The 27804-nt window shown below is 37.6% G+C and overlaps 1 protein-coding gene across 1 annotated transcript in view; it reads left to right on the forward strand.

Annotated features, from left to right (window-relative positions):
• The window catches only part of LOC124556419 (dynein axonemal heavy chain 5), an 876134-nt gene that overhangs the window by 580668 nt on the left and 267662 nt on the right, over nt 1-27804 (forward strand). The window contains exon 53 of the mRNA XM_047130377.1: nt 10771-10997. Within this exon, the coding sequence (XP_046986333.1) occupies nt 10771-10997 (227 nt within the window). The remainder of the gene's footprint in view (nt 1-10770; nt 10998-27804) is intronic.

Below are 27804 nucleotides of genomic sequence, written 5' to 3' on the forward strand. Positions count from 1 at the left end.
CTTGGCAAGGCTGTAAACTATTCTTGAGAAACTGCTAAAGTCTCGGAACCACTGTCAACCAATAACCCATTCTCCAGGCCACCTACTAATATTTTGTTACAATAGGATTAACATCAGCTGCCTTGGGCACTGGCTTCCCTTCACATAAAAAATCTTTTATTACTGCTTTTCTGTAGAACTCTGACTTAGCTAGCGAATTTTCCGTTTTTACTCTCCCTACAGGCAGGCGTTTAAACTGTGTATGGATCCTATCATGAAGTGACTGTTACTAAGGTGATGGGCTTCACCTCACTCAGCCTGTGAGTCTAAAAGCATCGTATTTTCATCATCCATCCTTAAGGGTATTTCATGTTCGGAATCCGCATCAAAAACGAGTTTATAGATAATGTCGCTTTCCTCCAAAGGCACTCTTACACTTTGTACTTTACTTGCTTGTTTGAGTTCTCCAACTAGTAACTCAGATGTGTTTTCACACTTGCACTCTTAAATTTCCTGTTTGGAGTCCAAAGTTCCCACACTTATTAGCTCTGCAAAAAATTGTTCATTACTACTTCTACCATTCCTGTGCACCAAGCAGCCTTGAAATTTTGAACATATCATCGCCACAAACTTCATCAAGAATATCATGATGGCTTGAACTACTGCTGAAGTGGTCATGCCACATGCCACTTCGCCCTTTGCTGTGGGTGTGTCCTGCCCTCACTCTTCAAGGCTACCAGTCTCTCCTCTCCAACCACAGCCAGTAGAGCACTCCGGCAACCACGCTAAGGACCCATGACCTCTGCATGCTACTGCCTCACACCACCACAATCATCCGTCGCATCTTCTTTCTGCACTTCATTTACACTCAATCCGTGAATATTATTTCCCAATGTTCTGCTTAAGATAAGAACCTCGCACCCCTCACCTAGACACTATCTAGCTTAATGGGTCATGTGGTATATGCTGATTATCATATTCCATAATTCCACATCATCTCCACAGTGGCTACCAGTCTGTTCCCTTCTGATTGTGCTTTGCCTGTGGCAATGATTTCACAAAAGACAAACGACCTGACACTATCTTGCCACACCTGCCATTTCTGCTGGTTACCATACTGTTCGTCAATTGTTGCACTCTTTCGAGGAAATGGACATAATTATCGTAATTATACTTTGTTGCTACAACCAACCCTCAACGAACATATGTCGGCAACATACATTCTGTACCTTCTGCGAACAATTCTATAGCCTGGCCACATCAGTATACTTAATACGGTTCCACCAGTGCTCACAGAACCCTGTAATGGTGCTCCGATCTGGTTTATACTTGTTCCCAGGCCCGAAATCAACTTGTAACTCTCGCTGACTATCTGAACACCAATACTATTTTAGGAATTTTCCCTGGATTGATTTAAATAATTAAAATCTTTGATAACATCATTTGCACAGTGAATAGTAGTCCCCTTTTAATGACTTGTGACAAAAGAAATTTGCTATAGTGCTGACCAAGATACTGGTAACACGTCCATGAATTCTCGTATGTATAGCTTTTGGTGCACATTTCAGTGTTGACAGAAATAATTAAATTTCCTTCGACGAATGAATGCCGCTTCCACTGAGGTAACAAGTGAATTCTGTAGTACACTTCTAGACAATTTTGAAACTGATTGCTCTGTTCGTTCGGGGAAAGAGGCCAAATTGCGAGGTCATCGGTCTCATCGGAGTAGGGAAGGATGTCGGCCGTCCCCTTTCAGAGGAACCATCCCGGCATTTGCCTGGAGCGATTTAGGGAAATCACGGAAAACCTAAATCAGGATGGTCAGACGCGGGATTGAACCGTCTGATTGGTCTGTTCAGCCCATTTCCGCATTGACTACTCGATTATGTGCAAGCTGCTCTTTTTGAAATGACTCATTAACTTTTCGCTTTGTGTCCAGCATGCGATTCATCCCGGTTACATGCATATTAAAATCACTATGCTTATTGATCAGTATATGATTACTTTTTTTTCAAATGTGTGTGAAATCTTATGCGACTTAACTGCTAAGATCATCAGTCCCTAAGCTTACACACTACTTATCCGAAATTATCCTAATGACAAACACACACACCCATGCCCGAGGGAGGACTCGAACCTCCGCAAGGACCAGCCGCACAGTCCACGACTGCAGCGCCTAGACCGCTCGATTAATCCCGCGCGGCTATGATTGCTTATTTTAGTCAATTCTTTGCTCACCGTCTCCTCGTTTGCCGTTAGCTTTAGCTCTATTTGCTCAGTGAATGTGCGACAGACAGCGTCATTAGATTCCAATCTTTTCGTGATCTGTACTTTATATTCCTCAGCATTGACATCTCAATTTTTGTGCACCTCCCTAAGATCTGAATCCACATTTAAACAAACTTTTTTCAACTGGGCATCATCAACCTGCTGCTCCAGTACCACTCGGTATTGGGCAAACTGCTCTTCAGTGTCACACTTTACTTCAGATTTTAACTTTGACATTTCTGTTGACGTATGAGAACTGACCTTCTCAACCTCTGCTTTTACATTTGAATTTACCTGATCCACATTTCCGCTCTTTACTTTTCATTATCCTTTTGTATTTCCGACTTGAGATTACCTAACGTTGCAATTAATGACACCAGTAAAACATTTTACCTATCTAACTCGCCCTGTTCAAATGGTTCAAATGGCTCTGAGCACTATGGGACTTAACATCTGTGGTCATCAGTCCCCTAGAACTCAGAACTACTTAAACCTAACTAACCTAAGGACATCACACACATCCATGCCCGAGGCAGGATTCGAACCTGCGACCGTAGCAGCCGCACGGTTCCGGACTGCGCACCTAGAACCGATAGACCACCGCAGCCGGCCAACTCGCCCTGTGGATACAGGTGCTCCACTACTGTATCTGACATTGCTCGAGTGTAATAAATAAGCACAGGTATTGAATCACTCATACTGAATCACTCATTCCAGTGGTTCCACGTTAACTTGTTCTACTGACACAATACTTGGAGATTCTAATCCCAGGTTATCTGTACACAATAGTCGTGTCGAGTAGGCTCACACATCAGGACTGAAAACTTCAGTGCTGCTCAGTTCCTTCTTAATTCTACTCATATCAATAACACACTTTTCTGTGCCTTGCGAGGTAGAAGCTAATGAGTCTTTATTTCTATCAACCATTCTGTCCTGAAGTGTTACGTATATGTCTAACAGTTGACAAAGAATTTGAGAGCTTAGCTTTTGAAGAGTTCTGCTTCTTTTCGTTCGCCATTGCTCCAGCTGCAGCAGCTGTTGACATGCAGCCACCCCTCTGCTTGGCACTGTTTTCCCCAGGCACCAAACGCTCTGCTGCCAGCTGTCTCAGGGCCACATGCTGCCGCGTCTTACGACCTATCCGACAGTGTTATCAGCATCAGAGAAACTGCCGGGTCTACTACAGCCCTCTCTCTTTCTACCATTAGCCGGACGGATGTCAACCTTCAGTGATACTTCTTGCGTTGTGTTTAAGGGGACCATACCGTGGTTCAAGTCGAAAAAAATCGATTTTCGTTTTTCATCGTATTTCGATAGATTAAGGTTTTATTTAAGTACTCTGAAAAAGATTTTGCTGAAAAAAAATTTTTCCGAGCATTTAAAGAGCATTTTCCTACCCGTGTGTTTATGTGCCACGCCCACTTTTCTGTCACCCACTTTTCTGCATATATTTTAGATCTTTATATCCCCTACATTGCGCGTTAGGGATTTTTTTTTTTACTCCCAACCAAGGGTTGGTATTCTTTTGCTTCTGCTGTTTGTAAACAACACGCCTTCAAACACGCGGTTAGTTTTGTTCAAGTGTGATTGCGAGTAGTTGTTATACTTACGTTTGCAGTGCTTGTTTACGTGTGTTATGCTGTGTTTATTGAAGATGACGAAACGTAAAGGCATTTTCAAGAAACGACAATTTAGAGGAAACAAGTTTAGAAAGCTTTCTGTACAACAGGTTATGTCGCCTGGCAACGATGTTTCTAATTGTAATTCTTCAATAAGTGCATCATCAAAGAAGCTCTCACCATTTCAAGAGAGTTATAACGAATTTACTGTAAGTGACAAGGGGTGCAGTAACATTATTATGAATTTGAGAATATTATCAGATGTAATTTCTAAATTTGTACAATTTAGACAGTGTGGTGAGTCACAGAACGTGAAAATTTGTGAGAGTGCTAGTGGGAGAAAAGGCCTAGCAATTGCTTTGGATTTAATTTGCACTAAATGCTCAGCTGTGATTTCATTTACGAGTTCTTCAAAACCAGATGTAAGTGGCCCTTATGAAATCAATACTAGATTAGTTTATACCTTACGATACATTGGAAAGGGTATGGCTGCAGGGAGAACATTTTGTTCAGTGGTGAACTTACATCAACCACCAAATAAATTTGAAAAACTGGCTGCAATACTAGAGAAAGCTGTATGTGAGGTCAGTGAGGAAAGCATGAAACTGGCTGCTAGGGAAGCAGTGGAAGAAAATGATGGATGCTCGGACATTGCAGTTGCATTTGATGGAAGTTGGCAGAAAAGAGGACATACTTCTCTGAATCGAGTAGTGGCTGCCATGAGTGTAGACACTGGTAAAGTGTTGGATGTGTAGATAATGTCCAAATATTGCAAATGTTGTAAAGTCAATGAACGTAAAGAACACAACTATGTGACTAATTTTAGAGGAACAAGTGGTGGTATGGAAATTCATGCAGTACAGCAAATATTTCATCGCTCCGTAGAAACAAGAGATGTACGGTACACCAAATATTTGGGTGATGGTGACAGTAAGGCATACACCAATGTGGTGAACTCTAAGCCATATATAGATGCCATTATTAGCAAAATAGAATTTGTAGGCCATGTTCAAAAATGTCTGGGAACAACGCTGAGGAAACTGTCTGTTGATATGAGAGGAAAAAAATAAGAAGATGGAAAATTGTTGACCCGGCAGGGTCGGTTAACTAAAACTGAAATAGAAAACTTGCTGGTATACTATGGGCAGGCAATTAGGAGAAATAAAGAAAATCTGGAGGCAATGAAGAGAGATGTTTGGGCCATATTCTTCCATAAGTCCTCTACTGATGATAAGCCATGTCATGGGTTTTGTCCATCAGGAGAAAATTCGTGGTGCAAATACAATAGAGCTCAGGCAAATGGAGAATCTTATTCTCAGCAGCATTCTCTTCCTAATGCTGTTATTACAGCAATTAAACCTATTTTCAGAGGCTTGGGTCATCCTGACCTTTTAAGGAAATGTCTGCATGGGGGAGACATAGAACCCAAATGAATGTTTCAACAGCTTAATTTGGAACTGCCTTCCTAACACTGTTTTTGTAGGCATGCATACAATGAAACTAGGAGTTGATGATGCTGTTATTACATTTAAATGTGGTAATATTGGAAAGTGTTAGGCACTTAAAAAGCTGGGAATTAATCCTGATGAAAATATGATCACTGGGCTGCAACATTGTGATAAAATGAGGACAGCTGATGCAGACAGGTCTGCATCTAATATGGCCAAGAAAGCAAGACAAACATCCAGGAAGGTGAAAAAGACGCTGGAAGACCTGCTAGAGGCCAAACAAGGGCCATCATATGCAGCAGGACAGTTTCAATTAACTGTAAGTAACAAATTTAAAAAGTTTTTTCTTTAAGTCAATTTCCCACAAAATAAAATTTTCAGTACACATGCCCCATTATATCAGAAACTATCATAGATAAATGAATGAAATTTTCAGAGACTCTTCATAACATAAAAAGTCACCTCTGGTACTACATTCATTAATATTCCCGCATTAAGAAGTTCACAAAAAACATTTTCTGCAGAAAAACTTAATATTTTTTGTTAATAAATTTAAAAAAGTATTTCTTAAAAACTATAAAATGGATAAAGTAGATTTTAGTACAGTTGACTCTATTAACATCATGTAACACACAGTAAAAATATTAAGATCCTGAATCAAATAGTTTTTTCAGAAATGGGTCAAACACTTGCCTAAATTAACATGGGTAGATAGGCAGGGTGTGGTCCCCCTAAAAACCCAAAATTTACTCTTGGATAATATTTGACAAACTAATTATTCTATTAAAAATTATACGCCAGTGTTCAATGTTGATTCCTGGCATCTCAATGCACCATTCGTGCACATGTTAAATCCTTTCTTGTTAGAAGTTAATTGGATTTAGCCCCTTTTTGTGCTCTTTGGAACAAAATGTCGTGGATCAAATCGAGAGAAAATAAATGCCAAACCCCAAGCAAAAATGTGCTACTGAACAAACTGACCGTACCAGGAATCAGGAGCCTTAAAGGGGTTTGTGAATGAGCTGCAATAGACATCTGCCTGTTGGTACTGTATTCTAGAAGTCCATCTGCACATCCTCGACCTGTTAAATTCATCTGCGCTTACCTGTAGTGCAGTTGTTCATACACTGTGCTCCGGCGTATGAACTCCAATGACACATTACTCTAAAACAGCAACACTGTGCGAGAGAGTGCTATACCATCAAATGAAGAGCAAACAATCTGGTAAAATCTTAATACATCGTTGAGGCCCAGTGTCCCCCAGTTCAGTACGCCTACATTCGTTACAGCAATTATGCAAAGTTACAAGTGCTTTCATCAGAAGTCAGGGAGTTCACGTGTTTTCCACTACTTCCGATCAACATGGCACTCCTGCCACGAATGAAATAGTTACTTCAGTATGAATTTACAGTTCTATGCTTCCACAACACTGCCATACTGTGCAGCATATGACTTATGCCCTGTGCCGTGCAGGAATTTAGATCACAATGCCAGGGAGTTTTGGATCTCTTGGCAGTAAGTAACACGCTACTCTCCAAGAAAAAAAATGATCTAAACCAACCGTCATGACCAAAAGATCATCAGCAATGACATAGTTAGAACACTGATGCATTAAACAACTAGATAGTCCATATTGTTCCACTTTCTGACATGACATGGCCTGGAGTGATGGTGTATTGCATGGAATAAGTTCTTTTCATTATCTGCCGTTGTTAAAGTCTGTGTGGACTGTCACAATCAAAAGATACTTTATCAACGCCAACCACATCACCTTCTATGTGACTGTACATGATTACAAGTTGATAACTCGGCATGGGCGAAAACAAAACTTATTATGCCGTAGAGATGGTGGTACGATTCGACACAGGTCCAGCTTCTTCGAATACCCGGCATGTGTCACTGTGCACAGTTGTTCATCATACCCACTGCTAACGTTTCTGTGCTGTAGTGACATCAGGCAATCCACTTTCTGAATATTAATCTTTCTCACAATATAATGGCTAACTTACTTGCTCCAGAGGAGACACTTTCAGAATGCTGCATGAAATAATTTCCTCTATCTCCTATCTCCAGCAATAAAAAATTTTGTGATGGTCTGTTTTCTCTTTCTGTGCTACGCTCCGTTGAAATGTTCCCACTGGTCGTAGCTGAAGGTGTGTCTACCCGTGCAAATTACACCCTATTTTTATTTTTTCCCTTGCTTGTATTCTTAGATCAGCTCACCAAACTTTGTGACACCACACGCAGTACTCTCGCTATGACGAATCGAGTTGTTTGTACATACCTTCACCCTTTTGTATGATCATGGCTTCTCAGGGGCGCTGCCATCTACCATCAGTTATAATCATTACACTTACTCAAAATTCAAATATCTCCTGATCCCAAGATTTACTTTGGTTCGCTTTGATTCCTATTCATTCAATAAAATTTACAATTTTCTACATGCTAATGTCAAGACAGTATCAATAATTATTTTAGAATTCGCAATTTTACAGATGTAATTTCAAAATATCTTTCTGCATACATTTGAATTAAATTAACTACAGAAATACTATCTTTTCCCTTATGTGAACTGATACTCCACCTTGCTTGGTAAAATTTCTGCAGTATTAGGTAGATAGAAGGAAATCTATTTTCGAGAGTTTAATTACTTCAGGGTTACGCTAGTGCTCTGAAATCTACAGTATTGAGACTTGAGTTCTGTTAGTAGAATGATAATTATGTCGATTTTAGCACTAGAGGCTCGTACATTTTTATGGTAAATTCTTAGATCAGATTCATTTGCAGCGTAATAGTCATTTGTTCGATTTACAGTTGAAATTCAGCCCGCTGAAACCTTTTTTTCTCCTTACTTTATTATTCCGGCTCGGCTATGTATTAGTGCTATCATGCTACTCTTTTTGTTTGCTTAAGATTTAATTCACTAGGTACATCACTTTATCTTTTTTTTTTTTTTACTCTTCTGTCTGCAGAATTGTTTCTTTACTCTTGTTTGGTCTTGCTTGTTTCGCTCTGAAGTGACCTTTCTTATGTATATCTATTCGTCAGTCTATGCTGTGTTCCTGCATTTGTTTGATGTACGAGGGTCACTCCAAAAGAAACACACACTATTTTTTTTCAATCCATCTTTTATTTTACATGATTGAAAGTTTTACAGTGTGTAGATACATCCTTTAGGAACAATATTTTCATTTTTCCACATATTTTCCATCCTTCTCAACTGCCTTGCGCCATCTTGGAACCAGCGCCTATATACCCGCACTGTAAAATTCTGGACCAACCTGTTGGTGCCACTGTTTGGCAGCGTGCACAAGGGAGTCATCATCTTCAAACCTTGTTCCACGAAGAGAGTCTTTCAGTTTCCTAAAGAGATTATAGTCACATGGAGCCAGGTCATGGCTGTAAGGCGGGTGTTTCAGTGATGTCCATCCGAGTTTTGTGATCGCTTCCATGGATGTTTGACTGACATGTGGCCGTGCATTGTCGTGCAACAGCAAAACATCCTGCTTTTGCAGATGTGGTCGAACACGACTCAGTCGAGCTTGAAGTTTCTTCAGTGTCGTCACATATGCATCAGAATTTATGGTGGTTCCACTTGGCATGATGTCCACAAGCAAGAGTCCTTCGGAATCATAACTTTTCCAGCAGAAGGTGTGGTTTTGAATTTCTTTTTCTTGGGTGAATTTGCATGATGCCTCTCCATTGATTGCCTCTTCGTCTCTGGTGAAAAATGATGGAGCCATGTTTCATCACCTGCCACAGTTCTTCCAAGAAATTCGTCTCCACCATTCTCGTACTGTTCCAAAAGTTCGCTGCATACCGTTTTTCTTGTTTCTTTATGAGCCGCTGTCAACGTCCTGGGAACCCACCTGGTACAAACCTTTTTTAACGCCAACACTTTCAGTACTCTGCAAACACTTCCTTCCTCTATCCCAACGTAGCGTGACAATTCGGTCACTGTGATGCGTCTGTCAGCAGTCACCAATTCGTTAACTCTCTGCACATTGTCTGGAGTGTGTGCAGTACGAGGCCCGCCGCTGTAAGGACAATCCTCAATATTGCCGTGCCCGCGTTCATCACTTAACCTGCTTGCCCACCGACCAACTGTACTGCGATCGACAACAGCATCTCCATACACCTTTTTCAACCTCTTGTGGATGTTTCCCACTGTCTCGTTTTCACAACACAGGAATTCTATGACAGCACGTTGCTTCTGACGAACGTCAAGCGTAGCAGCCATATCGAAGACATGCTGTGACGGCGCCACTCACGGGAACAGGTTGAACTAAGTTTGAAAACAAGCGGGAAGGATGTATCTACACACTGTAAAACTTTCACACATGCAGAATGAAAACTGTATTTTTACAAAAATAGTGTGCATTTCTTTTGGTGTGACCCTCATACTATTTTGGGCATTTGTATGAGAGAGTACATTTCGTCGGTTGTTGTATATAGACTTCGATCGATTTCGAAATTCACCGATTATATTTTCATACACAAAGTAATTTTTTTCCAAATCGAAGCGTTTTGCTGTTCTGATTCATTTGGGTCATGGGCGTCGTGTCTAAAAGGTACTAGATAAACCATGAAGTTCATTTTCTTATCTAATTTCAGCAAACGTTCTAGAGAATCTGTAATATTGCTCTGAAACTCTTTCAAGTGTCATTATCAGTCACTGTCTCGTTCAGTGAGAAGTTCCTAATTAATCTGTGAGCGTTTCTAAGAACTTCCTTTATTAGCGCACCATAGGAATCAATGGCAAGGCACGACAAGCTACGATAAGCTAATTTAATATCACCTACATCATTGGAGCTGTTGTGTCCAGTACAAAGTGAGCGAGTTTATGGAAGGGAAAAAGTCATCTTATGCCAGAGAGGCCTGATTTCGCAGTTTTCCTTGCGTTGTATTGGCACGAAGTGCAGATGAGAACAATGTGAAGGTAGGATGTACCCAGAACCGAATCTTTGGGACTTCGACGTATGAGGTTTGGTTTCTCCGGATTCTAGTTGACTAGAACTATATTTTATTATTATGATCATTGAAGATAAACGCATGACTCAGTAAGGCGACTATTTGCACCGTCTCGACTTTCTAACTACTCGATTCTAATCACGGAAATTGTCTTCTCCTTGCTTCGATTCCTCTGTCTGAGTATTCTCCTTTGACACTACTCTCTTCCTGGTGCACATCAGCACTGACCATGGTCCTTCTTGGAACCATCCGCAGAATCGTCCTTGCCTAGTCGGCACTGACCTACTAATGGGTCTTCCCTACTCCCTAATTGTGGTTTAGTACCGTACAAACATCTGAGAATAAAGCTTTTATGTTCTTACGTTGTTTCCGCTTCCTAAAGTATCACCGTTTCTCCTGAAGCACATTGTATGATTTTGCTGCCCAGCTCACTTGTATGTTAAGATTTAAAAGAAAATGTGAGATGAGAAAGCAGTGGTTTCCAGGTGGGAGAGAAATTCCGGAACCGCGTAATGCGCTTCCCTGCGCTTGTGTCGGGGTGCACCATCGACTGGTTCCAGCCCTGGCCACGGGATGCTCTGGTATTGGTGGCGAAGCACTTCCTCACTGACTTCGAAATCGCTTGCACCGCAGAGGTCAAGTCAGAGTTGGTGAATGCTCTGGGATCCATACAGGATGTGGTTGCTATGACATCCACGGAGTACTTCCAGAGGTACGTAACACCAAGACAAATTTACGTCCGTCGTGTCTTCAGCCTCAAATTATGCAGTTAGTTACTTAGTTACATGTTCCATAAATCATTTCAACGATTCATTTATCGAAATGATGTGGAACGAGTCAGTTTATGGGTATGTATATTTCATCACTGTTATCAATAATGAACATTATTTTTTAACATTAACTGAATTTTCCATCAGTACTTGGCAGACCATGATAATAATATTAAAAAGGAAAACATTTCATAATATCTTGCAAATGTATATTTACTTGCTCACGAATGGGCATGCGGCTTCTTAGGCTATCTTCAGGTGACAACTGAATGCGCAAACACAAGGAAGCTGACACGGATATTATTTATACAAGCGGTTACAGCATCGTTGATTTCAGCCGTAAATAGAAATATTAAAAAAGGTAGGAAGATTTCTCTGTTTAGGAAAAGTGACAAAAAGCAGATTTCAGAGTACTTGACGGCTCAACACAAAAGTTTTACCTCAAATACAAATAGCGTTGAGGATCAGTGGACAAAGTTCAAAACCATCATACAATATGCATTAGACGAGTATGTGCCAAGCAAGATCGTAAGAGATGGAAAAGAGCCACCGTGGTACAACAACAGAGTTAGAAAACTGCTACGGAAGCAAAGGGAACTTCACAGCAAACATAAACATAGCCAAAGCCTTGCAGACAAACAAAAATTGCACTAAGCGAAATGTAGTGTGAGGAGGGCTATGCGAGAGGCGCTCAACGAATAATTCGACAGTAAAGTTCTATGTACTGACTTGGCAGAAAATCCTAAGAAATTTTGGTCTTATGTCAAAGCGGTAGTTGAATCAAAAGAAAATGTCCAGACACTCCGCGACCAAAATGGTACTGAAACAGAGGATGTCAGATTAAAGGCCGAAATACTAAGTGTCTTTTTCCAAAGCTGTTTCACAGAGGAAGACTGCAGTGTAATTCCTTCTCTAGATTGTCGTTCAGATGACAAAATGGTAAATATTGAAATAGATGACAGAGGGATAGAAAAACAATTAAAATCGCTCAAAAGGGGAAAGACCTCTGGAGCTGATGGGATAGCAGTTCGATTTTACACAGAGTACACGAAGAAACTTGCCCCCCTTCTTGCAGCGGTGTACCATAGGTCTCTAGAAGAGCGTAGCGTTCCAAAAGATTGAAAATGGGGAGAGGTCATCCCCGTTTCCAAGAAGGGACGTCGAACAGATGTGCAGAACTATAGACCTATATCTCTAACGTCGATCAGTTGTAGAATTTTGGATCACATATTATGTTCGAGTATAATGACTTCTCTGGAGACTAGACGTCTACTCTGTAGGAATCAGCATGGGTTTCGAAAAAGACGATCGTCCACGAGACTCAGAGGGCCATAGACACGGGTTCCCAGGTAGATGCCGTGTTTCTTGACTTCCGCAAGGCGTTTCATACAGTTCCCCACAGTTCTTTAATGAAAAAAGTAAGAGCATATGGGCTATTAGACCAATTGTGTGATTGGATTGAAGAGTTCCTAGATAACAGAACGCAGCGTGTCATTCTCAATGGAGAGAAGTCTTCCGAAGTAAGAGTGATTTCAGGTGTGCCGCAGGGGAGTGTCGTAGGACCTTTGCTATTCACAATATATACAGGGTGTTACAAAAAGGTACTGCCAAACTTTCAGGAAATATTCCTCACACACAAATAAAGAAAAGATGTTATGTGGACATGTGTCCGGAAACGCTTAATTTCCATGTTAGAGCTCATTTTAGTTTCGTCAGTATGTACTGTACTTCCTCGATTCACCGCCAGTTGGCCCAATTGAAATAAGGTAATGTTGACTTCGGTGCTTGTGTTGACATGCGACTCATTGCTCTACAGTACTAGCATCAAGCACATCAGTACGTAGCATCAACAGGTTAAAGTTCATCACGAACGTGGTTTTGCAGTCAGTGCAATGTTTACAAATGCGGAGTTGGCAGATTCCCATTTGATGTATGGATTAGCACGGGGCAATAGCCGCTGCGCGGTACGTTTGTATCGAGACAGATTTCGAGAACGAAGGTGTCCCGACAGGAAGACGTTCGAAGCAATTGATCGGCGTCTTAGGGAGCACGGAACATTCCAGCCTATGACTCGCGACTGGGGAAGACCTACAACGACGAGGACACCTGCAATGGACGAGGCAATTCTTCGTGCAGTTGACGATAACCCTAATGTCAGCGTCAGAGAAGTTGCTGCTGTACAAGTTAACGTTGACCACGTCACTGTATGGAGAGTGCTACGGCAGAACCAGTTGTTTCCGTACCATGTACAGCGTGTGCAGGCACTATCAGCAGCTGATTGGCCTCCACGGGTACACTTCTGCGAATGGTTCATCCAACAATGCGTCAATCCTCACTTCAATGCAAATGTTCTTTTTACGGATGAGGCTTCATTCCAACGTGATCAAATTGTAAATTTTCACAATCAACATATGTGGGCTGACGAGAATCCGCACGCAATTGTGCAATCACGTCATCAACACAGATTTTCTGTGAACGTTTGGGCAGGGATTGTTGGTGATGTCTTGATTGTGCCCCATCTTCTTCCACCTACGCTCAATGGAGCACGTTATCATGATTTCATACGGAATACTCTACCTGTGCTGCTAGAACATGTGCCTTTACAAGTACGACACAACATGTGGTTCATGCACGATAGAGTTCCTGCACGTTTCAGTCGAAGTGTTCGTACGCTTCTCAACAACAGATTCGGTGACCGATGGATTGGTAGCGGTGGACCAATTCCATGGCCTCCACGCTCTCCTGAGCTCAACTGTCTTGACTTTCATTTATGGGGGCATTTGCCTACGCAACCCCAGTACCAAATGTAGAGACTTTGTGCTCGTATTGTGGACGGCTGTCATACAATACGCCATTCTCCACGGCTGCATCAACGCATCAGGGATTCCATGCGACGGAGGGTGGATGCATGTATCCTCGCTAACGGAGGACATTTTGAACATTTCATGTAACAAAGTGTTTGAAGTCACGTTGGTACGTTCCGTTGCTGTGTGTTTCCATTCCATGATTAATGTGATTTGAAGAGAAATAATAAAATGAGCTCTAACATGGAAAGTAAGCGTTTCTAGACACATGCCCACATAACATATTTTCTTTCTTTGTGTGTGAGGAATGTTTTCTGAAAGTTTGGCCGTACCTTTTTGTAACACCCTGTATAAATGACCTTGTGGATAACATCTGAAGTTCACTGAAGCGTTTTGCGGATGATGCTGCAGTATATCGAGAGGTTGTAACAATGGAAAATTGTACTGAAATGCAGGAGAATCTGCAACGAATTGACGCCTGGTGCAGGGAATGGCAATTGAATCTCAATGTAGACAAGTGTAATGTGCTGCGAATACATAGAAAGAAAGATCCTTTATCGTTTAGCTACGATATAGCAGGTCAAATGGTTCAAATGGCTCTGAGCACTATGTGACTTAACTTCTGAAGTCATCAGTCGCCTAGAGCTTAGAACTAATTAAACCTAACTAACCTAAGGACATCACACACATCCATGCCCAAGGCAGGATTCAAACCTGTGACCGTAGTGCTCACTCGGCTCCAGGCTGTAGCGCCTAGAACCGCATGGCCGTATAGCAGGTCAGCAACTGGAAGCAGTTAATTCCATAAATTATCTGGGAGTAGGCATTAGAAGTGATTTAAAATGGACAGGGACTGTGATTGCTGTGTTCAGATGAGGGCTGAGTTGGCATCCCTACGCTCACAGCTGCAGGCGGCGCTGACTTCGGTCGCACAGCTTGAGGCTGTTGCCAATGGGCACCACTGTGGGGAGCCGGACTTAGGTATCATGAGGATCTCAACCTCATCCTGTCTGTCCCCAGATCGGTCTGCCGCTGTGGTTGCCCCAGTTGCTGACCGCAGTGGGGCTGAGCCCTCGCCTGTGGTTGATTGGCGGGTCGTTCCAAGGCGTGGCAGGCAGCGAAAGACGTCCCCAGAGGCTGATCAGAAAGCCTCCCCAGTGCGTCTGACAAACTGGTTTCAGGTACTGTCTCTGGCTGAGTCAGATGCAGCTGCCTGCCCTGTTTCAGAGGATGATTCTCAGCCTTCAAGGTCCGGGCAATCGCAGAGGGTGTGCTTATTGGTAGTTGGGAGCTCCAATGTTAGGCGCATAATGGGGCCCCTTAGGGATATGGCGGCTCAGGAGGGGAAGAAATCCAGTGTGCACTCCGTGCGCATTCCGGGTGGAGTCATTCCTGATGGGAAAAGGGTCCTTCCGTATGCCATGAAGAGCACAGGGTGCAGCCAGCAGCAGGTGGTGGCACATGTCGGCACTAATGACGTGTGTCGCTTTGGATCTGAGGAAATTCTCTCTGGATTCCAGCGGCTATCTGATTTGGTGACGGCTGCCGGTCTTGCTTACGAGATGAAGGCAGAGCTCACCATCTGAAGCATCGTTGACAGAACCGACTGCAGACCTTTGGTGCAGAGCCAGGTGGAGGGTCTGAATCAGAGGCTCACACGGTTTTGCGATCGTGTTGGTTGCAGATTCCTTGACTTGCGCCATAGGGTGGTGAGGTTTCGGGTTCCGCTGAATAGGTCAGGAGTTCACTACACTCAGCTGGCGGCTACACGGGTAGCGGAGACTGTGTGGTGTGGACTGGGCGGTTTTTTAGGTTAGAAGGCCTCGGGAAAGTACGGGGTGGGCTGCAGTCTCAAAGGGTGCATGGAAAATACAGGACGTGCTTGGATCAAGGAATAGTCGGAATTGTAGTTGTAAATTGTTGTAGTTGTGCTGGGAAAGTCCCTGAGCTTCAAGCGCTAATAGAAAGCACAGAAGCTGAAATCGTTATAGGTACAGAAAGCTGACTAAAGCCTGAAATAAGTTCTGCAGAAATTTTTACGAAGTCTCAGACGGTGTTCAGGAAAGATAGATTAGGCAGAATTGGTGGTGGAGTGTTTGTGTCTGTCAGTAGTGGTTTACCTTGTAGTGAAGTCGAAGTAGATACTCCGTGCGAATTGGTATGGGTGGAGGTTATACTTAACAGCCGAACTAAGTTAATAATTGGCTCCTTGTACCGACCCCCAGACTCCGATGGTATAGTTGCTGAACAGTTCAGAGAAAATTTGAGTCTCGTAACAAATAAATACCCCACTCATACGGTTATAGTTGGTGAGGACTTCAACCTTCCCTCGATATGTTGGCAAAAATACTTGTTCAAAACCGGTGGTGGGAAGAAAACATCTTCCAAGATTGTCCTAAATGCTTTCTTCGAAAATTATTTGGAGCAGTTAGTCCACGAACCCATACGAATTGTAAATGGTTGCAAAAACACACTTGACCTCTTACCCACAAACAATCCAGAGCTAATAGAGAGCATCATGACTGATACAGGGATTAGTGATCACAAGGTTGTTGTAGCTAGGCTCAATGCCGTTCCTTCCAAATCCACCAGAAACAGACGCAAAATAATTTTATTTAAAAAAGCGGATAAAGTGTCACTAGAAACCTTCCTAAGAGACAATCTCCATTTCTTCCGAACTGACTATGCAAATGTAGACGAGGTGTGGCTCAAATTCAAAGATATAGTAGCAACAGCAATTGAGAGATTCATACCTCATAAATTGGTAAGAGATGGAACTGATCCCCCATGGTACACAAAATAGGCCCGAACGCTGTTGCAGAGGCAACAGAAAAAGCATGTGAAGTTCAGAAGAACGCGAAGTCCCGAAGATTGGCTAAAATTTACAGACGCGCGAAATTTGGCACAGACTTCAATGCGAGATGCCTTTAATAGGTTCCACAATGAAACATTGTCTCGAAATTTGGTAGAAAATCCGAAGAAATTCTTGTCGTATGTAAAGTACACAAGTGGCATGAGTTTCTTAGAAGTAGATACCTTAGGGGTTGCGAAGCAACTCAAATCGCTTGATATGGGCAAGTCTTCAGGTCCAGATTGTATACCGATTAGGTTCCTTTCAGATTACGCTGATACAATAGCTCCCTACTTAGCAATCATATACAACCGCTCACTCACCGATAGATCTGTACCTACAGATTGGAAAATTGCGCAGGTCGCACCAGTGTTTAAGAAGGGTAGTAGGAGTAATCCATCGAACTACAGACCTATATCATTGACGTCGCTTTGCAGTAGGGTTTTGGAGCATATACTGTATTCCAACATTATGAATCACCTCGAAGGGAACGATATATTGATACGCAATCAGCATGGTTTCAGAAAACATTGTTCTTGTGCAACACAGCTAGCTCTTTATTCACACGAAGTAATGGCTGCTATCGACAGGGGATCTCAAGTTGATTCCGTATTTCTAGATTTCCGGAAAGCTTTTGACACCGTTCCTCACAAGCGACTTCTAATCAAGCTGCGGGCCTATGGGGTATCGTCTCAGTTGTGCGACTGGATTCGTGATTTCCTGTCAGGAAGGTCGCAGTTCGTAGTAATAGACGGCAAACCATCGAGTAAAACTGAAGTGATATCAGGTGCTCCCCAGGGAAGCGTCCTGAGACCGCTGCTGTTCCTGATCTATATAAATGACCTGGGTGACAATCTGAGCAGCTCTCTTAGGTTGTTTGCAGATGATGCTGTAATTTACCTTCTAGTAAGGTCATCCGAAGACCAGTATCAGTTGCAAAGCGATTTAGAAAAGATTGCTGTATGGTGTGGCAGGTGGCAGTTGACGCTAAATAACGAAAAGTGTGAGGTGATCCACATGAGTTCCAAAAGAAAGCCGTTGGAATTAGATTACTCGATAAATAGTACAATTCTCAAGGCTGTCAATTCAACTAAGTACCTGGGTGTTAAAATTACGAACAACTTCAGTTGGAAAGACCACATAGATAATATTGTGGGGAAGGCGAGCCAAAAGTTGCGTTTCATTGGCAGGACACTTAGAAGATGCAACAAGTCCACTAAAGAGACAGCTTACACTACAATCGTTCGTCCTCTGTTAGAACATTGCTGCGCAGTGTGGGATCCTTACCAGGTGGGATTGACGGAGGACATCGAAAGGGCGCAAAAAAGGGCATCTCGTTTTGTATTATCACGTCATAGGGGAGAGAGTGTGGCATATATGATACGCGAGTTGGGATGTGAGTCATTAAAGCAAAGACGTTTTTCGTCGCGGCGAGATCTATTTACGAAATTTCAGTCACCAACTTTCTCTTCTGAATGCGAAAATATTTTGTTGAGTCCAACCAACATAGGTAGGAATGATCATCAAAATAAAATAAGAGAAATCAGAACTCGAACAGAAAGGTTTAGGTGTTCGTTTTTCCCGCGCGCTGTTCGGGAGTGGAATGGTAGAGAGATAGTAAGATTGTGGTTCGATGAACTCTCTGCCAAGCACTTAAATGTGAATTGCAGAGTAATCAAGTAGATGTAGATGTAGAAAATAGAATGACCATATAAAATTAATCGTCGGTAAAGGAGATGCCAGACTGAGATTCATAGGAAGAATCCTAAGGAAATGCAATCCGAAAACAAAGGAAGTAGGTTACAGCACAGTTATTCGCCCACTGCTTGAACACTGCTCACCGGTGTGGGATCTGTACCAGATAGTGTTGATAGAAGAGATACAGAAGATCCAATGGAGAGCAGCACGCTTCGTTACAGGATCATATAGTAATTGCGAAAGCGTGACGGAGGTGATAAATAAACTCCAGTGGGAGACTCTGCAAGAGAGATGCTCAGTAGCTCGGTACAGGCTTTTGTTGAAGTTTCGTGAACATACCTTCACCGAGGAGTGAAGCAGTATATTGCTCCCACCTAAGTATATCTCGCGAAGAGACCATGAGGATAAAATCAGAGAGATTAGAGCCCACACAGAGGCATAAAGACAATCTTTGTTTCCACGAACAGTATGAGACTGGAATAGAAGGGAGAACCGATAGAGGTACTCAAGGTACCCTCTGCCACACACAGTAAGATGGCTTGTGGAGTATAGATGTAGATGTAGATGTAGATGTACAGAAGACACAACAATGACAAAGTTTTTACATAAGAAAACATCACAATAACTACATGAAATAAAGAAGGGATAAACATAGTTTTATGTGAAGATGCATTTAACAAATGATGAGATATAAGATGAAAGTATAGTTTGAATCTAGCATTTGTTACGATAACTCAGTTTAAAATGAAAATGGAAATTGAATCCTATCATTTAATAATATGCTTGCATTCTGTGTCATGTGTTTGTTGATTTCCTGTATTTCCAGTAGGGTCAGCTTTCCGCATTTCTTGACAGAATGTAAAACCTCACAGTCTACATCATATGAATGGCTTTCTGCTAAAAGATGATCAGCAAAGAATGAATCTTTCTTCCTTAATCGCCAACTTCTCTCATGTTCACGTAGGCTAATTGCAACAGCTCTGCCTGAGTGACTAATACACACTTTTCCACACTGCTTGCAAGTTATTCTGTATACACCACTATGTGCCAACGTTGCAATTAGTCTTTACTACAGGATAAAAATTTTGGTATGATATTGGTACTATAAAATGCAGGTCTGTAGTTGCGAGACATTAACTTGTCTGAAATACTGCCAAGGTATCCAATTTCACACCAGACTTTGTAACTACTGAGTACTTGCTGCTGGCCAGCGTACAAAAATTGTGTGATTTTATTCATTTTCTTTTTCTGTAGAGTATTATTAGTCAGGGCAGAGCTAGAGCCATTGCTGGAAGCGATTTGTTTGACAGTTTATAGTTCTGTTTGAAAGATTGATTGGGATTATGGAACAGATATGAGGTGTGCACCGCTGAATGGAAAACTGCATGTCTGTGGCTGTTTGAACGCTCTTGCTGTGAGACTGCAGGGATTATCTTATCTGTAGGTATGTTTTTCTTCTGTAAATGCTAAATATGCATGTTCTTGTACTAATACAGAATAAGAATTACTTCCACTTTCAAAACAAGTATCATAGTCAGCCTGATGGTCTAGCTGTGGGTTCATCCCTTATTCCTATACTATCTGAAATTTACAAGGACTATTTCGAACAAATTTTCATTCAGAAGTAGCCATTGAGAAGGATGTTTTAGTATGCTCTACCTCAGTTCTAGCTCACTCATACCTCATGAGGTACCTCACTAAAACTTACCTAGAACCTATCAAATCATTCTCCTATAGTCCACTCTTCTGGTGTAACTCGCTTTAAAAATTTAATTTTTTTGAGTCACATTAACAATTTTCAAAAATAATTATTTTTTTGTACAAAAGGTGAACATAAGAAACTAAAATTTAATATTTTTTTGTAAAAGGTGATCATAAGAAAATAAAATTTAGTATTTTTTTGTAAAATGTCAACATAAGAAAATAAATAAAATTAATATTGGTGAATGTAAAAAAGTAAATAAATTTCAAAAAGTCCAAAATTTTCATATGTCAAATTCAATATCATGAATTCATGATTTCTGTTTTTAAGTTTCTTCATTCCCTTATATTTCGTTTTCATCTGTACATTTTCAGTTAACCAAAAATTTCAAACAGTAATTAATTTAGAATATCTGTCTTGTAAAACAATCTTAAACTCATTATTAAGCTCAATACAATTTTTTTCTCCATATGTAATACATAAATATTCATATCCAGTGACATTGTGCAATACATTTATCTATAATTCACTTAATTTTTTAATCTCTGTTGAGACACTTACATTGTTGAGCTTCTTGATCAGTCTCCAATTGTATAGAAAAAATTTTATTAGACTTTTATAATTTGTAATGACCATATGGTAACATATCTGTTTTATTTTACATAACATATCTTTTGGCATCATGAGGACTCGATGCTTTCTTGTTTATTTCAACTGTGTGTATTTCATGTTCTTCACTTCAAATCACATTAATTTTCCTGTACTGTTCTCTATTGTTAAACAAACAATCCTTATGACCTACTAAGCTTGTTGTATTTTTGATAATACATTTCGTAACTCCTTTAAATTTTGTCTCTATTTTACCACCAACTTTATAAGCATACATTTTTGCTCTCAGGCCACAAAATTCTTCCATTATTTTTCCATTCCATTCGTGTTTCATTTTTCCCACAAATTTCTTTTTACCTTGTGGAATAACATAAATATTATTTTCAGGATAATCACTAGTTCAAATTTATGAATCATCGATTTCATATCTTCATAAAACTTTCCAGTTTGTATATTTTAGATATAACTGTCAGTTACTTGGTAACACAATTTTCTCTTTAATTTGTTTTCATTATTCTATAGTGAAAATCATACATCAATTCTTTAAATAAATCAAGTATACTGATTCCAACATAGATTGGTTTATTAAATGTGACTTTTGTCTTATTCATATGAAGAGCAGCAATATTTTCATTAAATATAGTTCTTGCTTTAAAATTGGCTTAGCTATTAATTTATCACATTTCTTTTCATCTGCCACTAAACATATATCAACTCTGTTCCTAATATTTTCCATTGTCATACCAATACAAAACTATTCATTAACTTGTAGCAGTCGATTTCAGACTTATTTTTCTCTTTACTTCTCACTTCTGTATTTATATCTACATATTTCTTCAACCAATCCGATTGTTTATATTTTAAATCTCTGTGTATTTTTCTTGATTTCAGTCCTAATCATAAATACTGGTTAAGATTTCTATAATGAACTACATTATTATTTTTGTTTTCTTAAGTAGTCAAAAGTTTGCTTTGTAGAGTTTCAGGCACAATTTTGTTTTCAGTAGCTAATGGTAAATCTTTATGTAAACCATGTAATTCTTTTGCATACTCTAAATCTACTTAAAAGATATATCTAATTTTTGCAGTATTCGAAATTTCACTTACTTTTGCACAAAATCAAAATTATTTGTTTCATACATTCAAATTCATCATATGGTAAAAATCGACTCATACAATATATATAAATATTATTTGCATCTATATATGCTAGATAATTCTATATCTTTTTAATATCAAAAGCCTTCATATATTTATTGTTTGGTTTATCATATCATTTCCAACACTGTGATAATCATTTAATAAATCTAAATCAATTTTTATCATTTTCAACACTGAATACCACAATAATCCTGGTGCAGTAAAATACCAAGATGGATCAAAATCATATCCTTTTATACAGGTTTTTCTAAAATTTTCAAATATATAAGCTAAAAATAATATGTCGGTTTTAAGATACAAATCATGATATTCACCTAATTTGCATGTTTATAATCTTCATCACATATTTTAGTCATTAAGTTTACTGTATAATTCTTCCTTTGCTGGTAAATGTGTCTTGTCAGATTTTTTTCCAAGAATCCATCTGATCATATGGATATATACCTTTTATGAACACTAAATTGAATAACTCCTCCTCCTTTGATGCTTTTTCAAAGTGATGAAAGTCTATCAATAGAAAAAGTCATAAATTTAAATGTGTCAATAAATCACACTTTCAAACTTTCTGTTCTCTTACCAAAACTAATATATCTATCTTCACTGTTTGGCATTCAATCTATTTCTTTTTTATCATAAGCAAGTCCTGCCACAAACAGAGGTGAAGCATATCCTGATTAATTTTTGTTAATTAATTTGGTACAAAACTCAGATGTTTTAACTGTAAATTACATTTATTACACAATGAATTTATAAATAATACAGTTAAATGATCATGATGACAAACCTTTTTATTTTTTGGTGAATAATGACTGTTACACAATGTACTTTTTTTCGATCTAGCATGTCTTGACTATTCTTCAGGGGTTAATGGTTTCATTTTTTCAACTTCAGAATAAATTCTTCCAATTTCAGCAACCTCTTTTTTATACATTCAATAATTTCTTATGAGAAAATGGTTCTCTATAGACAACAAGACCTTTATAATTTCCATTTATATATTTCATATAATAACAGAATCCATTTGATTCATGCTTCTGATATCCCATTGTCTATGAATTTTCTGGATTTGGTTGACAGTTATCCATCTTCAATAGTGAACTTTCAAAATGAGCATAAATAACAAATGGAACTTTCTGTGTATGTTGATAATTTTTATAACTTACATAGGAACCTTTCTCTGGCACTTCTACTTTTAATAGTTTGTTAACTAAACAGCTTGAAGTGTGCCATCTAGCTTTTCTTTACTAGTGAAATGAAGTTAATACATATCAAAATAAATTTTAATTCTTCATATTTATTAATTTGACTCGATACTAGCCTAGATAAATGTTTTATATAACATTATTGTGAATTATTTCTTTCTTAAAGTTAAGGATATTTATAAGTTTCTCTTTCTTACTTTTTGTAATTTTTAACTGATGCACTTGACAGTTTTCATCAAATGAATAAACCTTAATAGATCGATTAATTTTATTTTCAAATTTTGGAATATGATCAACAACTACAGGAAACTCAAAATTTTCAAGTTTCTGGTCAAGACCAACATTTTTATATTTCGTAACTCTTTCTGAATTTTTGCCTACAGGATATAAATCAGATTTTATAGCCCACAGAAAATATTTTTGATAATTATTTTTAACATTAATACATGCATTTTTATTTTTATTTTATCTGGAAATTTGATGTAAGGTGACCCTCTCTATGGAACATATTTGTTAATTCCTAATTTTAAACGAATGATTCTATTTAATGTCCATCGTGATTTGCATTCTCCAAAATCAACCATTTTTGATAATTTAGTTCATTTATTATTATTATTATTATTATTTATTTTATGGCCTTCATTGGACCCCTGTAGTCAAAAATACAAAGTTCTAAACAAGTTGTTACACATGGATACAATTTGGTTCGACAATAATTTAATATATTTAGGTAATATTATTACTAGAGGCTATTCTTATATGAAAGGTGCATATTAAATTGTTTAATTATATCTCTTTCATTTGTGATCCTATAGTTTTCTGTATGGAACTGAAATTCCAGAATATTTCTGCTTGTCTGCATTTGGTCCTTTATTTTCAATCCATGATGCATTCTTACATTATTTTTTACAGTTTTATTAACTTTCGGTTTTATTTTCAAAATTTATAGTTTGTAATCTAGTTTCAAATGCAGTATCAACTAGATAACGTCTAACTGTTCTTCTGTCTCATGGTTCCTCGAATAAATAAGTTTAAAAATTTCTTTATTAGTTCTAATTTTTCATTTTGCAAATACATCAGTAGAAAATGGAAATATTTTTTCAGTGTATTATCTTCATTATTAGTTCTAGATTATGTCTCACATACACATTGGCAGAGAATGGAAATAATTTTTTCAAACCTTTATCTTCTTTAGTTTAGAAAACATCATCATCATTTCTAATTTTATCATAAGATAATTGTTTCCAAAGACTTTCTCCTTCTGTGATTTGATGTCTGTTAATAAATCTAAACAGATCAGCTTTATTTAATTTAGTAAATCCTCTTAAATTATTCCTTCTACAATAATCATGAGGTTGAATAACAGTGAACCACTCCATTTGGTCTTTCTATTTATAGGAAATAAAATTCATTAGATTTTTAAAAATAAATTTTTCAAAACTGATCAGTGAGAAATCTTATTTAATAGATATTAAAATTAAGTACAAGGTAATTTAACTTTTTTAATTTTCATATTTTCTACGGCACATATTTTGCATTTACTATTATGGTTATCTTTATTGGAAGGATTTTTGTAAAAACAGTCTAAACTTTTTATCACGTGAAAAGCTTTACATTTATTTGCTACTGCATGAGTTTCTAGCTACTGCATGAGTTTCTAGTTTTTCTTCATTTTCCGTGGACAATAATATTTTCGAATGTTCTTCACTCAGAATTTGTTGTAAATATTATTTGTATTAGTATTTAGAAATATTTTTCCACAGACACAATGAATTCTACTATCATTATAATTTTTTACATGATATACATTTATGTATTATCTACACATCGCTTTATATCTATCTTTTGTATATTTCTGTGAAGTAAAATTATCAGTTGACTTTTCAGAATTACAATATTTACAAGGTTGGATTTGATCTACTTCATATATATAGAAAAACTTTTATTAGATTTCTGAAAAAGTAAAATTTTCTAATTTTTCTATAGCACCTTTTAATACATTATACAGTAATGTTGTACATTTAATACCAAATAAGGAGATATTAACTGTACCATCTCTAACTACTCTTTTTGTAAATTCATTAATTTCAGAAAAAGTATTGTCCTTGAAAAAATACTAAAATTCATTAATGTATCTAGTTGCACAATTCATTCGCGTATGTAACCCTGGCAGTTCCACCCACTTATGATTTATATACAAGAATACATTAATCTAATTTCACATATAAAAGTGAATTAAAGAATAAAAACATTCTACCTGAATAAGTGTTAACCACACCATTTCAGAAAACGTTTTTACATAACCCCATACTAAGTATTAAAATTTGGATATCCAGGAATTAACTGTTATATTTGTAAATTTGTCATATATATGATGCTGTCAAGAAATAATATATCTTCAACAATTGGTCTTTCATAAATTCCATCTATTTTTTTTCTTGAGGTAAAAATTTTAACTGGGTTCGTCATTAACTGTGAATTCATATCATAACCTACCTATAGCCACTTCTGATAAAAAATATATAGAACTCGATTCATAATTAGTAACCAATCAAATTTACTTATTTTACATAGTGCTCCAACTGATTCATTTAAATTAATTTTCAGTACAATTGGTGTAGATATTGGTATAGTGGTTTGTGTTGATATTTTTGTGTTATAGAAATTTTGAACACCATATAAACCATCGTTAATTAGTTCTAAATAAGAACTGTTATACAATGGATATATTCTTGGGTCATAAACATCTGAATGATATAAACCCAGTTAGTGACCAATTCTGTGAACTACAATTCAAATAAATTTCTTTGATGGTTTGGTGTATTTTTATCAATTTCCATATAACAATCCTCATCTATATCCATACGGATCCTTTTCCATCTAGTTCCTTTGAACATTGGTTACAAGATATTTCATGTGTGTGTGCTCGCCTTTTACTTGTAATTAAATGATCAGAATTATTAATATCACAAGCTAACTTAATATTAATAAACTTTTCCAGAAAAGAAATACTGTCTCTGTTACTTCTAACTTTTTTTTTTGCCCCTTTAAAATTGCATGTTATATTTTGCTTATTCCATTTATATATACTAGTTATATAACTTCCGAAAATTTTTTCACCACATCTAGGTGTGTTCATAAAATTGTAAATTTCTTCATGTTACTTACCAGTTATCTCAAGGTGTGTGTTACTTGAAATAACATTATTGATTCTCTAAATACATCATCATTCACTTGAGAAAGTACCATTTCATCTATCTAAGTAACCAAAGTCTTGTACAAAAGTTTAATTGCTTCATTCTAATGATCTGGCACTATTGAAAGTATTGTTTTCAAAACCAACAATAGGAGAACTATCTACATTTATATACAGCTAAAATATTATAATATTAATCTATTCTCAATCAGAAAAATATTTGTACTAGACTTCACTTTCCATTAAATGTTTTAATAATTCTTCTACACATTGAACATTTAATTTGTTCTTTTAACCATTCATCTATACACACTTTATGAAAATTAGGATTACAGCTTGTTTTTACAAATTGATGAGTTTCATTACTTAAGCATATGCGGCATCTATAATCATGGTCATATTGCTCCATCATCATTTCATAAGGTGTAATTATTTTTGGTAATAAGGATTCCGATAGTTATTTATATTATGAAATTATTTCGCAATTATCTTTAATGTTAAATTCCAATATAAAATCTTCAGATAATTTTTGTTTGCCTGATCTTTCTTTCCAATTTAATTTATCCTGAAATTCTCTCATAAAATCTTCAGACAATTCTTCTCTATATGATATAATATCCCAATCTAGTTTGTATTGAAATTCTCTCATTTAATCTTCAGATAATTTTCGACTATGACATATAAATTCCCAGTTTAATTTATCCTGTAACTCCCTCAGATAATATTTGAAATACTGATGTATTTCCCCAATTAAAATTTAATTTATCTCCGAATTCTCTTATGAAATTTTCAGATGGATTTGGTTTACATGATATAATCTCCCAGTTTAATTTAGAAATTCTCTCCCAAAATTTTCAGATCAATTTCTTTTTGATATAATTTCTAATCTACCTTATCATGAAATTGCCCTAAAACTTTTTCAAATAGGTTTTCTTTATTTGATATAATAGTCTAGTTTATCTTGAAATTCTCCTATGAAGCTTTTAGTTATGTTGAGATCTGAAATTATATCCCAATCAATTTTACTTGAAATTCTCTAATTAAATCCACAGATAATTTTGCTTTATCTTGTATCACTATCCAATCTGATATGTACTGAAATGTTCTCATGACATTAGCATTTAAATTAAGTTCTAATTCTGTTGTCCAATTCAATTTATAAGGAAATTCACTTATAAAATTTTCAGGTAATATTTTATGTTGACAAAAGATCTAAATCAATTTAACTTGAACTTCTTTAGTAAAATCTTCAAATAAAAATTTGTCCTAGTGGTAACATATGGTCTCAGTCTAGTTTATCTTGAAATTCTCTCATAACAATTTCAGATTATTCATAATGTTCTGATATACATTTCGATGCAGTTTCACTGTATGAATCACTGTTTTTAATATACCCAACTATTTTATATCTATTTGTTTCAATTTTTGTTGAATACATTTTATATAATTTCTTAAATTGTGAATTTTCACAATTACAATTATTCAATGCATTTAGTGTTTATTCATTATAGAATTTCAGTGAGTAG

Source organism: Schistocerca americana, chromosome X, assembly GCF_021461395.2.
Source record: "Schistocerca americana isolate TAMUIC-IGC-003095 chromosome X, iqSchAmer2.1, whole genome shotgun sequence".
Lineage (NCBI taxonomy): Eukaryota > Metazoa > Arthropoda > Insecta > Orthoptera > Acrididae > Schistocerca > Schistocerca americana.